The sequence below is a fragment of the Mercurialis annua genome, linkage group LG3, assembly GCF_937616625.2.
Source record: "Mercurialis annua linkage group LG3, ddMerAnnu1.2, whole genome shotgun sequence".
Taxonomy (NCBI): Eukaryota; Viridiplantae; Streptophyta; class Magnoliopsida; order Malpighiales; family Euphorbiaceae; genus Mercurialis; species Mercurialis annua.
In genome coordinates, this window is record NC_065572.1 from 72,012,637 (window position 1) to 72,030,007 (window position 17,371).

Genomic DNA, 17,371 nt, shown 5'->3' on the forward strand with positions numbered 1-17,371 from the left:
ATAATATGTTGATTGTTTTTGACTTAAATCAATCAATATTCTCATTTTACAAACATCTTGTCTAAATTAGCATTAATTGTTGATTTTTTGTTGATTTATTTTTAACATTATGTTGATAAGTATTTTAACTTTTTTTGATTTTCAATTTTATGTTGACATGTTGTTGATATACTGTTGATAACATGTTGATTTTTCAATCATTAAAAGAAAATCAAAGTTAGTCTTAAATTGCTGTATTAATGAGTTGTTGACATATTTTTGATAATATGTTGATTGTTTTTGGCTTAAATCAATCAATGTTCTCATTTTACAAACATCTTAACTATATTAGCATTAATTGTTGATATCATGTTGACATTATGTTGATAACTTGTTAATATGATAGTAGTAATTTTATTAAAGAACAATAAAGGTATAAAATGTTTAAAATAAATGAATCAGATAAAAATGTTAGCAGAGTAATTAATCAAAATAATATGAAAAAACAACAACAATAATTCAAATGAAAAAATAAAATTATTCTTACATATAAAAATAAAAAAGTATTAAATATACACCAGCACAACAGTTCACAAATTAAAGAAATCTATTTCAAAATCTATTTTTTCCTCAATTCTCTTTGCAGCTGCACAGTTTCTTCAAAATCACTTGTATAATTGTTTTGCATTTCATCTCTCATACCTAACTAAATTTCGACAAAGACGGTTATGATACAGTTTCATTTCATCCAACGAAAGTTTATTTCACAGACAATATTATCTTATTTGTCAATGTTAAAATAAAAAGAATCAGTAGATATCAACATAATATCAACATAAAATCAACGTAAAATCAAAAACACTGTAACATTATAATAATTCAGCAATCAATCATCATCAACAAATCGTTCTGCAGAATAAAAAAAAACGCAGAAATACAACAAAACACAAAAAAATGCAGAAATAACAGAATTTTATTATATAAAATCACAAAATTATTCTATATAACATGAAATAAGTATTAGATTCTTTAAAGATACTCTTTATACATGTTTAATGGTGAATCAACAGTAAAAGATAAACAAATTACAGATCTGAAAATAAAAAAAAGAACAAAAAATTCCAGATCTAAAATTAAAAAGATAAAAAAAAGATGGCGCGGCGAGACAAAGGCGGAACGATGGAGGCGAAACGGCGGGGGCGCAACAGCGGAGGCGGAACGGCGGAAGCGAAGGAGTAGAAATCGTGAATTTTTTTTCACAACTCAAAAGATTTTACTGTTATATAAGCAAGAACGGTTGAGATAATGATGAAATAGAGATGAAAATGAGAGAAGCGAGAGGAGTCGTGCGATAATGGAGATAACGCACAGCAAAATCGTGGAGAAGAGAAGCGAAAATGGCGGAGAAGAATGAAGAAATCGCCAATTGAGAAGGAAAATAGGAAAACGGTAAAAAAAAAAAAGAAATCCAAAAAAAAGGTTAGGTTTCATAAAATTGATGATGTGAAAAATAAAGATATAAATTGGGCCGTATAAAAATAAAGTCTAGCCCAAATCCTGTATTTTATATAAAAAGCCTCAATTTTAAAGCTGTGATGAACTGTTAAAACTATGAGCCCAGTCCAGTTGAACAAAACATAACAAAGTCGATAATAACATTGGCTGAGCAGCAATCATTCTATTGACCGACTGATATTAAAATTCTAAAAAGTGAAAAAAATTGCACGTCAATGGATAGACTTTTTCCCCATGTCCCGCACAAAATATCAAGACAATCTTCAAATTCACTTCCACACAAAAACTCTTCCTTAGCAAATAAGAAACCACGATCGATCGATCAATTAATCGAACCAGAGCTGGACTAAGAATCGAACCATTATCAAACAAATGGGGAATTCGTGCTGTTATCTTTGCGGATGCATAGACCAAGCCAGCATAGGTGTGATCGAGCGGTGGGGCCGCTTCGAGAGATTAGCAGAGCCTGGCTTCCATTTCTTTAACCCCTTCGTCGGTCAGTTTCTCACCGGTGTCCTCTCCACCAGAATCCAATCTCTCGACGTCCGCATCGAAACCAAAACTAAGGTTTGATTAATTCTTGCGTTTTTCGAATTTTAGGGTTAGGGTTTTCTGTTTGAAGTGAATAATTAGAATGTATATTGATTTGGATTGTTGTTGAATGTTGTGTAGGACAATGTGTTTGTGCAATTGGTGTGTTCAATTCAGTACAGAGTGGTGAGGACAAATGCTGATGATGCGTTTTATGAATTGGCTAACCCTCAAGAACAGATTCAGGCTTATGTCTTTGATGGTAATTCTTTATTCATAATATAAATTAATTTAATTTAATTGGAATTTTACCTGATGCATTACTTTGTTTGGTTGTTCTTAAAAGTGGTTCGAGCTGTTGTTCCGAGAATGACTTTGGATGAGCTTTTTGAGCAGAAAGGTGAAGTCGCTAAATCTGTCTTAGAGGAACTTGAGAAGGTTAGATTAGATCAATTAATTATCGTTTTTTAATATTATAGTGAAAACTTGTGATAATGATTGATGTTCTTATCTAATGGTGAAATCGTGGATTAGGTAATGGGAGCTTATGGATATAGCATAGAGCATATGCTGATGGTTGACATTATACCTGATGCTTCTGTTCGCAAGGCAATGAATGAGATTAATGCAGGTAAATCTCTCAATTTTTGAAATGTAGTGCTAATGACTAAAGTTAACATGACTATGATTTTTCGAAGTGGACATCACCAGAAATAGGATATTAGGCTCGACAAGAGTGTAAAGTCGAGCCTAATATCCTTGTCCAGCTAACATGAGATGCTATTCGGAAGCAACAAGAGTGTATTTATGACTGTGGAGTTGGAGAATACATTTTAAAATATGCCATTTGAGAAATATCTAAGTAGTTTTTCTGCAAATTCAAAGATTACAATTTATCTAGATATGCTATGGAGAGATTAGATTGACATGCTATGTCTTTTTCATCAGCTGACCGTTGCTTTTCCATTTGAAATCCAAATAAAAGTTCAAGAACATAAATAAAAACTACTTTTGGTTTTTGTACGCAATAATTTGAATGTATATGCTTCTGGTATCACTCTGATTATGGTTGTCATTGACAATTCTCTATGCATACAATAGGCATCAAAATATTAATGGTTTAACTGGTAAGTGGTAACCAGTTTTTGATTTACTTAATTTATGAAGTCATTAATATGTGTTCACTATTATGATGTCGTAAGGATTTGATTTTCAGATCTTATCCCCGTGAGCTGTTTCTTTAGCAATTTTTTTCTTTTAATTCTGAACCTACGAAGAATCCATAATCATGAATGGCATGCTTGACATTGATGGTTTCTGAGTCTAGCTCTTTGTGCTTGTTTGACTGCAAGTATTGAAATTTTCCTTTAAATTGCAGCTCAAAGGCTTCAGCTGGCTAGTGTATACAAAGGGGAAGCAGAAAAGGTATTCCAAGTGAAAAAGGCAGAAGCTGAAGCAGAAGCCAAGTACCTCGGTGGGGTTGGTGTAGCCCGACAAAGACAGGCTATAACAGATGGATTGAGGGAGAACATTCTGAATTTCTCCCATAAGGTGGAAGGCACCACTGCTAAGGAGGTGATGGATCTTATAATGGTCACCCAATATTTCGACACAATCAAAGACCTTGGTAACTCCTCTAACAATACTACTGTCTTCATTCCCCATGGCCCCGGCCACGTTAGAGACATTACTGACCAAATACGAAATGGAATGATGGAGGCTGCCAGTGTGCAGGCGATCCAGGAGGATTAACTTTGCACATGTTTGCTGCTGAGCATTGTCTGTTTTGCTTGGTGTGTGTAGATTGTAATGCATTTTTGTTGGACTTCTGTTTCTGTCTTGCTTGAATTGAAGGTTATTGTACAGTGATGGTTATGCATCCAGCGATGCCACGTCTAGAGATTGAACGAAAGGAGCGTATTAACTATAATAAATTATTGATGTTGGCAGAAGGTGAATACGGAATGCAAAGGGATATGTAATTTGAATATTAATAACGATAATTATACACTACATATACTAGTTTATATATATGTTATCAACAAAAGAGAGAAGCTGTAATTTCAAAATTGCTATTAAAGGAAAGGCTTATCCTCTTAAAAACCCCTCACCTTTTACCCCTAATTCGTTTACACCCTCACGTTGCAAAACCACCATATATACCCAAATTACGACCTTTCACTTTCAATTGCACCCTCAAACATTAAATTGATCTCTTTTCACTTGAAAAAATAGGTTTATTTTTGTTTTAAATAAAATATTAAGTCCTATTTTAAAATATATGCTAAAATTTGAAGTATTGATTTGATCATTTTTCAAGTAAAAAGAGGTTAATTTAATGCTTGAGGGTACAATTGAAAGTGAAAGGTCGTAATTTGGGTATATTTGGTGGTTTTACAACGTGAGGGTGCAAACGAATTGGGGGTAAAAGGTGGGGGGATTTTAAGGGGATAAGTCTAAAGGAAATTGTATATCATTTCATTTTTGGGATCTAATGAAACATCTCTTAACTAACATGGGCTTATGGCTGAAAGTCTCAAACCAAGCCCATAATATTCTGGAAATAAAAGATTGTAAATGTGAAAAAGTTACCAATTGAGCAACTTCTTTTCTTTAAAACAATTCAGTTTGATGAACTTCAATGATGTATTGTAGCTATTTAGGTGAGATTCAAATTCATTACATTTCCTTTTCGAAAATTACATAAAAGCTGGCCATTTACATTTATTAGTCAAATTTATTGAATATATTTTCTTTTCTTTAGATCTCTTGAATTGTTCCTTCTATATTCTTTTTTCTTTTCTTCAAAATTCTTGAATTGTTCCTTCTAGAATCCTTCTCTTGATTTAAAAAGAAGAATCTTTATGCCTAGTTAGCTATGCATTCAATAACTACGTAAGTATTAAGGGTGTTGTTATGAATCTATACTGTTTGATTCTGAATAAATCGTAATTAAAAGATTTATTGAAAGTATAAAAACAAACATGTAATTTACATGTTTAGGTAGATATGGATTTAGCCGTAGAAGAAGGTAAATTATGTAATGATGGAGATAAAGGAAAGTAACAAAATTACAATTATTATTTGTAATGAGTATTTACAATGATTCTCATTATAGGACCTACTAATTCTTTTCCTTTTTGTTAGTGGTATAAAGTAAAATCAAAATTTAACACTAGAAACACATGATGGTATTAATGTAATTTGATTTTTTAATTTTTTTAATGATATTTTTAAAATTGATTGGTTCAGTCAACGACTGACGTGGTGAACTCAATATAGAAAATAATTTATAGAGATGGGAGAAAAAGAAATTAGTGCCAATATAAGAAGGGCCACAACTTTCAATCCATATCAGCATTATGTCTAACATCTTAAACTCTTAGGTTGCAAATTCAAATTTTAATCAAGAATGTTATAATTAGACAGATAAAAATAAACAAATGCAAGATGAAAAGAAAAAAAAAACTAATCATGAGATGGCCTTGAAATTGTGAAAGATTCTTGTAGAATTAAAGAGAAGTAGTCATTTCCTGTGTATTAATCATTAAATCCTCTTGCTCTTTTAGCAAGAACATGATCGATGGCATACAAGTGAAAAATTCCTTACTTTCTACTAGTAGGTAAGCTGTCAGCTTTGCCGACAGTATCCATCAAATGGTACAAATTATCATATATTTACTCCATTACACATTTTATTTAAAAAGGTACTTTTAAGTTTTTTTTTTATATAAAAAAAATAAAATTTAAAATAACATTCCATACTCATATTAAAATACCAATAAAATATACTTGTATTTTTGTACTAAATTGCTAGATAATTTATATAATATTAAATATTTTATTTTATTTAGGTAAAATGAGTATAAAAAACTATTGCACTTATTCTTATATGATTTAATGTAATAATAATATTTTATCTTTTATTTTATTGTTTTTTAAATATATCTTATTACAATTAACGAATATATATATACAATAACTAATCTATATGTATGACTACTTATAATTTAAAATTAAAAAAAATGTTCATCTATCTATCATTTATCAATTTGAGACGAGAGTCTGGCCCGAGGAAGTATTAAGACTTAAGTGGCAATTTACCCCCAATCTTGTGAGCAATGGGCAATTAACATATAAATTAATTTTGTGGACAAATTAATCGCGAATTTGGTAGTTATGGGCAATTAACCCCGTTTGGACAAATTAGCTTACAAATTGAGAGGGCGCATTGCCAATTTAAAGAACAATTAGCTTACAAGTTAAGAGAGCAAATTGCCAAAATGTGGTTAGTTGTCCATAATCAATAAATTTGTGACTAATTTGCTTATAAAATTAATTTATATATTAATTGCTCATTACTTACAAGTTGAAGGGGCAAATTGCCACTTAAATCAAAATATTAATATCGTTACCTACCTTGTTTGTTTAATAATCAAATTCTAGCTATCTCATTAGAATAGGGTTGGCAGGGTACCCTATAGATAGCCCTAATTCTGTGCCTTATCATACCGACAGACCTCCTTGCTTCTCCTTTGCTCAACACTTTTTTTAGCAATCATGCTGGCCCCAACAAAATTAATATACCTACTAAAATAAGCTTCAGGATTTTCAATCTAGGCATCAAAACTTCAGAAAATGGCGCAATCTCATAGTGAAAGTGTTACCAAATAAATTACTAGAATGTTTAGGCCAAGACAGTGAGATTGTAAGCTTGGAGTAAAAGATAGTATTAAGGATGTGTCTGGCAACTAGGTTAGACATTTTTCAATATATTCTTAGTGTTTTTTATTTTGGATTTTCACAAGTTTCAATCTCGGAACCGGAAATCTGAAGCATCAGATATTTCAGTGCATTCCTCAATTGTCATTGTATCATTGATATTTACTATTTAGTGTAACTTTATTAAATGCATTTTGATGTGCATTTTCACGTTTTCTCAGAATGTATTTTGTTTTCACGTATGATGCACGAGAATAAACGACGTCAAATATATAAGATTGCGGAGTTTCAGAAACAAAAACGAAATGATGAAACAGAGAATTCTGAAAGATCAACCTGACTATACCTCTAACATGTTCATTGCCAGTGAAAACGGACTGGAATGATACATCAAAAAAGGGATTTAATTAAATGCTACACAAGTAAATGAAAACATTATACTGAAGGTGTATCAACAAAATCCCCATTAAACATATCATCTTCAGAACCACTTATACGGAACATTTCTCCGTCTTTTTCTTCATCATAATTCGACAAATCTCGCCTTTCAAGCTTAGAATGAGCTGCAATGAACATCATCTTCTGAGCCCTTTCAAGTCCCACTCTTGAATTTCTCTGCCATTTCATAGAATTCCAATTACATTTAAAACCACAAGAACTAGCTTGGAGAAAGATCAACCTGACAGCAACTTTGCCTAACGTTTTATACTCACTCAGGCAAGTTTCCCACACCAATCTACTCCCCTGAGGGTTCACATTTTTCATCTTTCCGGTGATCGGATCCTTCTGTTTAAGCTGAACCGCCTGAGCATATAAAGGATCTAGCCCTTCTGTTCTCCATTTCATAAGCTCCATTAATACAACATGAGCCTCTTCCTTTGAAACCAATCTGGTAATAACCTTATCCACATCTTTCTCCTGTTCATGTGTTAAACACTTGAATGGAGGAACATATTTTCCATTGATGTCCCTCATTAAGTAAAGCGGATCAAGTATGAATCCAGCAGACCAAGCCGGGTGGTAATTCTTTTTGAATCTTTTGTCTAATATTTTCTCAAGATTTCCATCAATAATGTTGAACTGAACAGACCAACTTTTCACTTTTGCTTTCAAATCTTCCCATAAGGTCAGGCATTGCCCTATCAACAGCCGATCCGCTTCGATTTCATCAGCAATCTGTTTTATAATCTTCATTAAAGAATAAACTGCTTCTAAACTATTCCAGAAACCCTGGCCTTGGATCATTTCAGAAACTTCCGCAGCAAGAAAATCCTCCACAGTTCTTGATTTATAAGAATCGTCCGAGAAAACCATATGAAGCACACGAGCACAGCTTAATATATCCTCAAACATCAAATAAACAGGCAAGAAATTCTTAGTGCATTCACATTTACTGGAAGGAACTCGAAGCAAACCGCTGTAATCAAGCTCTTGAAGTCTATACTTTTGGAAGCTAATCCTGATTTGAGACTGATTATTCACAAAATTGGCAAGTTTAAAGCAACTTTCAGTAACAGTTCTGAAAACCTGAAGCTCCTTGCAAAAATCATTGATCAGACTATGTAATCCCTGAACCTGACATGGCAGATTCACCATCCATTGGTGTTGAATCTCCAAATTTCTCAATGCTTTAGTGTTATACTTATCTGCAACTATTCCTACACATCTCTGCAAAACATTACTGCCACATAAGCTGATCATCACCGCCTCCCATATAATCTCTTCTGCATGTTTTGAAGACACTGATCCTCCTGTTAGGACTATTTTCTGATACAAACTAGTTCCATTAGGAAGATTGATACTAAATTTAACCAAATTCTCTTCTCCATTGCAACAATTCTTCATTTTCCATCCATTACATGCAATTTGAAAGAACATAGCGTCTCTAATTCGAGCTTCCACCTCAGCTTTTGTCTCAAGAAACCTATTTTCCAGTCTTGAACTAGACAAGTCATGTATAGAACATGGAGGGAGGCCTACTTGATGAAGAAAGGACCGAAACTTCGGATGTTCGAGGCTCGAGAATGAGACGGACCCGCAAGTTTCGTAGAACCAATCTGCTAATGATTCTAGAGCAGAATTAATCTGGTTCTTACTTAATGAAGAACCAGCGGGTGATGAAGAAGGTTTTGGACTCTTAAGCTTTTTTATACTATTTTCAAACATTGCTAATGCACCCAAATCATCCTTTCCACAAGATAACTTCAAATTATGATTATTCTGAGGTTGAATAAGCTCAGAATTAGTACAACCAAGTTCATTGCAGAACTGAGTTGACCGATCAACTACAGCCAGAGAATCTAAAGAATTTAAAGAGTTTCGCTTTCGATTATGTTGATGATTATGTGAAGTTGGTGAAGGCAAAGAAGATATAGGCAAAGGAGAAGAAATTACTACAGAATTTTGTCTTAAAACCGAGTTGAAATTCGGACATGTGCCTCTTTTAAGATGTTCAGAGGCGGTTCTTGATGGATTTGAAGCTGAAAAAAGAGTATTACAGAACGAACACCTGAGTTTTACTGCTTTCGGGAGATTTGTGTCGGTGTGGCTTATAAGAATTGGCTCGAAATGTGTCCAATACCATGCTCCTTTACCACTTATAGCCTTGGTTCGAATTGTGACCAGTCCTTCGTATCGCTTGCTGACGGTTTTGGCTGCTGTGTCTTCGGACACAAGAGAACAAGGGTCTGTTGGCGTTGAACTTGTGGAAGCCATTAATAGTAGGCAAGAAAACAAATGCTTGTGCATGAAGTGTCAGCTTTTTCCACAATGACCCGTGAGGTTACAGAACGCAAAACTCATCAGTCGTTTTTGAATTGAATGAAGAAGATGATGATGAGATGACTGAATGGACAGAGAATATGTATGAAATTATTATGATTTATGTTAAGGATTTATGAAATGTAATGGACAGAGACATAAATATTTGAAAGTTGAAGTTGAAGGGTGCGGTTTTTTCTACTTGGTTTTTGATTCTGAAGACTGATGTCTCAAAACTCAAAAATTTCCAGTGAATGAGACAGCAGTCATTTTAAGCCGTTTATTCTATGCTTAAGGATTAATAGGAGTGGGACGTCGGCTATATTGTGAGATAAATATACCGAATTAGTGAGGTGGCCCCCGACATTATTACCAATTTGTTTTTTTAGAGAGAATATTATTACCAATTTTAAGTTGAAAAATTAACACATAATTAATATACTTAAATTTAGTTTTCAATCTTGTACTAGCTTATGGTTAAACAAAAATTAAACATGAATTTGGACGTAATTTTATAATTACAACACAAATTTTAAATGTTATCCACGAACTATAAATTTTTAACAATTTGAAACATAAAACTACTTTTGACAAAAGTATTTATGTGGACATGACACCATACTATATATTGTTTCGATAATCACAACATCATTTTTTTTCTTGAAATATTACTCGGTGTTATGAATGTTAGTCCAAGTATGTCATTATCAAAATTTGAAACTTTGTGTTATAATCGCAAATCATACAAATTTTTTTAATTTATTTTGCAAATAATGAGTGATATTATTCATTACTTAATTTAAGATTGCTTTATTAATTCATCAAAAAAAAAGATTGCTTTATTAAAATTTAAAAGTAATTCTTGACATCTCATTTCAAAATACAGTTACTGTGAATGTAATCCAGTTTTTCTTATATATCAGTTTATGTCCTTGAATTTGTATGTGTAAGTGGATTAACACGCATATAAATCAGTTTTATTATCAAATTGCTCATAAACTTATTTATTATGCTCAATTTGCTCCCTACACGTTTCCAAACAAATGGACTACAATTGATATGCTTCTATATAGTTTGATAATAAATTTAATTTTTACATTAGTCGATCAACTTCTACGAACTTACAGAGCAAATTGACATTTAAGTCCACTTGTGATGTTGAGACTTGAGGAAGTTTTACTTATAATTTGGATAATTAGTTTATAAGGTTTATAAATTTTAACTAATATTACATGAACTGAATATGAAATCACAATGTTTATTTTTTGGACTATTAATACATAAATCAAAATCAATTCAGCTTTCGAACTTGTGTTTTAGGATCAAATAAGTCATTTTAACGTATTTAATCAACTAGATTCCAAAATTTAGATTTTAAAATCAAATAATTTACTTTTAATTTTTTTAATTAATTAAATCTCAAAACTTGTGTATTAGGGTCAAATCATGCGCTTGACATATACCGATTAGAGGTTATTTTTTTGAGATCTATGACCAAAAAAAATTAAAAGTGACTCATTTGATCCCGAAACATAGATTTTATAATTTAATAAACTAAAAAAAATGAAATTTAACTATTTAATCTAGAATTATAAGCTCGCGAACCGAATTAATTCTTTGCTCATTAGTAAATTTAATCATCAGTCTTAGAATTTCTCCAGACGAAGAAAAAAGATATGCCTAATTCCCAAGGGTTCTCTTTGGATCCTTATATTTTAATGATTACATATATAATGATTTAGTTAATTCCTTTTTTGTTCTTATAATTTTTCCAAATTACAGATTTTATCCAAAATAATCAGAACAAACGATCCATGAAAGTCACATGGAAACGTCAGAATTACACAAAAATGGCAGGTACATTAGATCAAATAAAAAAGTCAAAAAAGTATACTTGTTAAGAGGTGACATTTCAACCTAAAGCAAAATTGGTCTAGTATAAGTCCAAGCTATTATTTATTCCATTTTCTTAATTAAGGGCCTACAAAGAAATTCTTTGTGTCATTTTCTTAAGAAAGACAAGTTAATGCTGACGTTTAACAGGCTGTAGTTCAAATGGTATAAGACAAAAAACTGTTAAAATCGTGAATTTATTTTCTCGTATAAACGCTTCTCCACTCCAATTATAAAAAAAACTGATTTGCATCAAACAGAAACAATTTGCATTTTAATATTTTATCAAGGAATTCATTTCCACGACTAATAAAATAGGCCAATAGCCACCAAGATACTATGCATCAAGAAAATAACCTTTATTAATCTTTAGTGGGCATGTCATTATAAGTTATAACCAATAAAATGGTAATAATATTCAAATGTTCTTTTTGGGTAAAATAATATTCAAATGTTCATGTAATGGCGCAAAAAGAAATTCTTAACTTAATATTTACTTTTTTTTAATACTAACTTAGTATATTACTTGAATCATTAAATTAAGTAAATCTTAATAGATAATAAAAATTATAATCAATACTATGTTTCTACTATTGAATCATATTTATCGAAATAATTGAACTATTCATAACTACTTTATATAGTAGATTTACGGTTTAACCATAAGTACAAGTTCTTATTCATTATCCCATCAAACATATTCTTTAAATTTTTATATTATTTATTTATTTCACGTAGTATAAAATCTCTCTAATATGATTATTTTGAAAATATTAGTGAACTACAAATAAAATTAAAGAATTGTCCCGAATCTATTTTTGTAAAATTTCATAATAATGTGATTTTGATTGTACCGAATCAACAATATATTTTCAACAATATGTTTTTTCTCTACAAAAGTGTATATAGACTATAGTGTTGGAGCAATTGGAGTTCCATCATTCTTAATAATTAGTATTTGAGACAAAACAAAAGAAAATGATTAAAGTATTTACATATTGGTACATGTGTTTTAATTTTACAACATTTTTGTGCTGTATCATACCATTCAATTACACACATTTCTTTTTTGGTGGGTGGGTATGGTGGAATCCAACTTTTGAAACACCTCTACAAATGTAATTAACTTCTTCTGTGTTTTCTTTTCATTATTTTTAAATTTGGACTTTATAATTTTATTAATTTTATGTCTATTTGACATTCTTGTACGGATCAAAAATTCAAAGAAAGAATTAATTCTTTAGTCCATTGAGATTCAGGAAATCTAATTTAATGATATTTTTGTTACGAGTTTGTGACATAGATCGAATAACTCACGTTCAACTATTTTAATCAATTAAAATAATATTCTTAATTATTGGTCAATTTAGGGACAAGTTTTTTTATTTTTAAATCGATTAAGGATAAAATTAAATCATTTCGGTCTTTATATTTGTTCATATTTTTTTTAAGTGATCAAAATATCTAAGTGGGTTATTTGTTCATAAATCACAAATTAAAGGACCGGGTTGACATTTTACTCAACGTTTTATTTGTCATATTCGTGTTTGGAAATTTGGCCCAATAAGGATGGGTCAGTTATTTACACTATTGAAAAGTTTAGGTCCAATAAATGAAAATATAAAGCCCAATAAATTAGATCAGTTAGGGGCTCCGGGCTGTAACTTCCGCTCAAATTCGTGGACAGTTTGGTCCAACTACGAGTTAATTATAATAGAAAACACGTGTCATCCTCTCATTAGGGTTCACGAACATTCCATACCACTGCGGTGCACGGACACTAACCAGAAATTGAGGGCAGTGTTAGGGTTTAAAAGAAAGAGAGTGACGAGTTAGGGTTTAAGAGCATTTTTATTTCTATGCAAAATGGGGTTTTGGGGTAAGCAGTACATATTATTTGCTTAATTTGTTTCTATTTGATGAATGAGTTCGTTTGTTAATCAGACATTACATATTTTTAATTAGATGATTTGATTTTAATTGTGTTCATGTTTGTTCAGGAATTGAAATCAAACCGGGGAAACCGCACCCGTTTCACTCTGATAATGTTGAAGGAAGGCTTTATGCAACTCAGGTGTTTGAAAATTTAGCAAAATTGTATTTTAGTTTTACTTGATATTTTAGTTTTGCTATTTTGAATGTGTTTATAAGAAGTGATTAGGTGATACTGCGTTTGGTATTCAAGGAAATGAAAGTGTAATTTGATTTCTGTTACTTTATTTGTTTTGGTACGATATTTTATGTTTACAATTTGAAAATACAATGTCAAATGATTTTTAAAAAAAATTTACCATCCTTTTGTTTGTAAATTCCTAATTATATGATCAAATCTTATATAATTATGTAAATAATGATTCATAAATAGAATGTTACAATGTCAAATGAACTCAATGTTTCAAATTTAATGGAATAACATTTGTTCAATTATATAAGTGAAAATTGGCTTTAGAAGTCTGTTTTTACTTTGATTCCATTTCCATGAGATATACCAAACATGATCTTAGAGCTTTAAGGATTATTGTTATTGTTTTGCTAGAGCTTTTTGAAACTAGCTATATGATGCGGTGTATATGAGTTTATGCTTATTGAGTCTTTTTGTTATCATGATATAGGCAACTCTAGGCCTTGGTTCATCAACGGAGAGGAGCGTGCTTCAGTGTTCTGTTGGACATAAAAGTCCGATTTTCTTATGTTCCTTATTACCTAATAGAATTGAATCTTGCTCCTTGAATCTTGAATTCAAGGATGAGTTAGTGGCTTTCTCCGTGATTGGCTCAAGAAGCATCCATCTATCTGGTTACTTTGTGTCTGATGAAGGTGATCGTCTCCGTGATGAATACAAATCGTATCCTTTTGCCTTTGTCTATTATCGGTTTTTAAATTTGGTGCTTTGTTGCCCCTCTCCCCCTCTTCTTTGCTTTTGTAATTATACTAAAAGATGGGTGAACATGTTGGTCTATCTGTTACTTTCTTACTACAATCATCAGTGATTCTGGAGAAGACATTGCTGAGACAGAATCAGAAGATTCCAGTGAAAATGGTTATGATGATGATGATTATGATGTAGACTTCATTGATGATGACGCTGATGATGATGATGATCTTGAAATGTTCCCGCCTTCACCTGTCCCCAATAGCGGAGGTAAGTATTGTCTTCACAAATATTATGAGCAACGTGCTGGTGCAGAAGATGCATGCATCTTGCTGACTTTTTAATTGTATTAGTGATTCATATTTAAATGCTGTTGTGATTAGTCGGGCAATGGGCTAGAGAGATTTGCTTATAAAGATTTTTCTTTGATCTTAGTTGTTATTGAGGAGATTGTGGATGATGAGGAATCTAATGATCAGCCTAAACGATTAAAGAAAATAAGGAACAAATCAAGTGACCGTGAGGACCAAAACAGCTCCAAAGGACAAATTGTTGCTAGGACAAGTACTGATGTACACATTCTGGAAAGTGAAGATGAAGACGGATTTCCAATTGATGCATCGCAAAATAGCAATGCCGCTGATCATGAACCTGAACAAGACATGCAAAAGGACAAGAGAACCAAAAAAGTAAAGAAAGCAAGAGATGACAATGATAGCGTTTCAGGAAAGAAGAGAAAGGATAAAAGCACTGACCAAGATGGTGAACCTATAAGGTTTGTTTATCCCACCCCTCAGCTGCTTCTCTTAAAATTATAAACCAAGCTAATGTTTTATCCCATTTAGTATTGTTTTCTACTTTTCTGTTGGCTTGCGCTGGTTAAACTACGGGACATGTTGGTCATCGTATTTTGTTGCATTTTTCACCATCACAGAAGCCTGATATCAGTTAGTTGATAACTTCAGTTCCTAAATATGATGTCAGAAAAAAGAAGAAGGAGAAGCAGAAAGAAAAGAGCAAAGAGCTCCCTAGTGCTGAAATAGATGACGGCAAGAAAAATAATTTTCCAGAAGATGTAATCCAAAACGAGAAGGTGAAGAAGCAGGATTCTCCTGATGCTACTCCTGATAAGAGGTGAGAACTTCATATTCACATTTTGCAGCAGGACCCTTTTTTAGTGCATACTGAGAGTCCTCCACTCAAACACTCGTGTAATGATTCTCATGAACATGCAGCTCATATTTTCATGAATGCATATTAGTGTGGTAACCTGCTGGTAATTATGAATTGGTGTATACATGCCTAAAGTATGCTTCTGTGGCAACTTTCAGGGGTCTTGACACTAATGTAGACAGCTTACCTGCTGAAAATTCTTCTGACAAGAAAAAAAAGAAAAAGAAGAAGAAGAAGAACAAGCAGAACCAGGACAATGGGGAGGACACGAGTAAGAATCAAACTGCTTCAGCTGTAGGAGATGAGGCTAAGTCTGCTTTGGGGTCCAGTGATAATCAATCAGTAGATAAGTCTTCACAAACTAGAACATTTTCTAATGGGTTGGTAATTGAGGAGCTAGCAATGGGCAAACCAGATGGTAAAAGAGCTTCTCCTGGAAGTCAGGTAACTGTTTGACCTATTTTGGAACTTAGTGGGTAGCTCACAAAGGAAAGCCATGAAATTACCATACACTTCCACACAATTTTCTTCTAGCTCTATGTGCTTTTTTGGTGCTGGGTGGTTAGTCAATGTTTTATGCCGAAATGAAAAAGAATTCTCCATCGGAAAAAAAGTGAAAATGACTCGTGTAGCCTATTGCATTATAGAGTTGTACTAAATGTGGTACCATTTTGAAAATCTATAATTGAATTTCAGGTTTCTGTGCGCTACATTGGCAAGCTAAAGAAGAATGGGAAAATATTTGATTCGAATGTGGGAAGGGCACCCTTCAAATTTCGCCTAGGTATTATTATAATTGGACTAGAGATGGTACCCACTTACTTTGATAATGGGAGTAATTGTCTGATTTTTGTTTATATGTGCAGGTATAGGCGAAGTAATAAAGGGATGGGATGTTGGGGTTAATGGTAATTATCCTTTTTGGAAAGATTTTTACTTGTTTACCAATTATTGAGTGCTTATATGTTTTACATATGTTTAATCCTTAGGCATGAGAGTTGGAGACAAAAGAAGACTCACTATTCCACCGTCAATGGGGTAAAGCAATTTATGCCACTTCGTGGATGTTCATTTTTATTTAGCTGTACAACCTTGAACTAAATTCATGGCATATATTCTGCATGATTTGATACTTCCGATCCCTTCTTTTCCTTATCGTGTGGCAACATTTCAATGTATTCTTATTGCCCATCCATCAGTGACGGTGTTACACAATTAGCTAGTTTTAAATTAGTTGAGATGTCCCTTATTTGCTCAACTCCTTGCTAGCGTACTGAACTATTTACACATTTTGATGCAGTTATGGAGATAGAGGAGCTGGTGGGAAGATACCACCAAACGCATGGCTTATGTTCGATGTTGAGTTGGTTAATGTTCGGTGATCATCAATCTTCCTTTGTTTTGGGTTTAAACTCCTCCACTGCTCTAAATAGGCAATTCACTTGCATGGATGTTGAAATCTTGGCATTTAAGAACAAACTTGTATGCAGTAGTAGTGGTTCACCTCATCATGTGTATGGAAGGGTGTGAGCAAAAATTTTGGCAAAAATATCAATTGAACTGATGTGATTTTCTTACATACTATACCGGTTTTTGAAGATCAATGTAATTTTGAAGTTGTGCTGGAATTCGTTTACGGTTCAAAAAAATATTGTGCTATTATTAACTTTTTGTTATTAAAAGGTTTCAAAGGTAGAAAAACAAATCTGATATTTTGTGGTAATTTCACGAGATGTTCTGAACGGGTTCTAACCATGAGATGGCATCTTTAAACCTTTTCCATTCAGACTACGGATAGATCTCTTGTGCGAGGTAAAGTTTTGTCCTTAAGTTTTAACATGAATACGGTTCAAGTTCGTGATCTCACTTAAACCATAGACAAATCTGATTTTTAAGATGTCTCTTTTTAAACCTTAATGTTATTGA

The 17,371-nt window shown here is 32.4% G+C and overlaps 3 protein-coding genes across 3 annotated transcripts; 2 read left to right on the plus strand and 1 right to left on the minus strand.

The window, feature by feature from the left end:
• The first annotated feature begins 1,672 nt into the window (after nt 1-1,672).
• Nucleotides 1,673-4,056, plus strand: LOC126675033 (hypersensitive-induced response protein 4). The gene is made up of 5 exons (XM_050369599.2): nt 1,673-2,061; nt 2,167-2,287; nt 2,372-2,463; nt 2,560-2,656; nt 3,404-4,056. Exons 1-5 carry the CDS (start codon nt 1,867-1,869, stop codon nt 3,775-3,777), a joined length of 879 nt encoding a protein of 292 aa, XP_050225556.1. The 5' UTR covers nt 1,673-1,866; the 3' UTR covers nt 3,778-4,056.
• Nucleotides 4,057-7,068: 3,012 nt separating this feature from the next.
• On the minus strand, nt 7,069-9,788 carry LOC126671205 (uncharacterized). The gene has a single exon (XM_050364942.1). It carries the CDS (start codon nt 9,493-9,495, stop codon nt 7,183-7,185), a length of 2,313 nt encoding a protein of 770 aa, XP_050220899.1. The 5' UTR covers nt 9,496-9,788; the 3' UTR covers nt 7,069-7,182.
• A 3,386-nt stretch (nt 9,789-13,174) lies between these two features.
• Nucleotides 13,175-17,073, plus strand: LOC126674522 (peptidyl-prolyl cis-trans isomerase FKBP53). The gene is made up of 11 exons (XM_050368983.2): nt 13,175-13,279; nt 13,401-13,474; nt 14,013-14,245; nt 14,388-14,542; nt 14,708-15,047; nt 15,257-15,406; nt 15,604-15,889; nt 16,142-16,229; nt 16,312-16,353; nt 16,435-16,483; nt 16,746-17,073. Exons 1-11 carry the CDS (start codon nt 13,267-13,269, stop codon nt 16,825-16,827), a joined length of 1,512 nt encoding a protein of 503 aa, XP_050224940.1. The 5' UTR covers nt 13,175-13,266; the 3' UTR covers nt 16,828-17,073.
• Nucleotides 17,074-17,371: the final 298 nt, after the last annotated feature.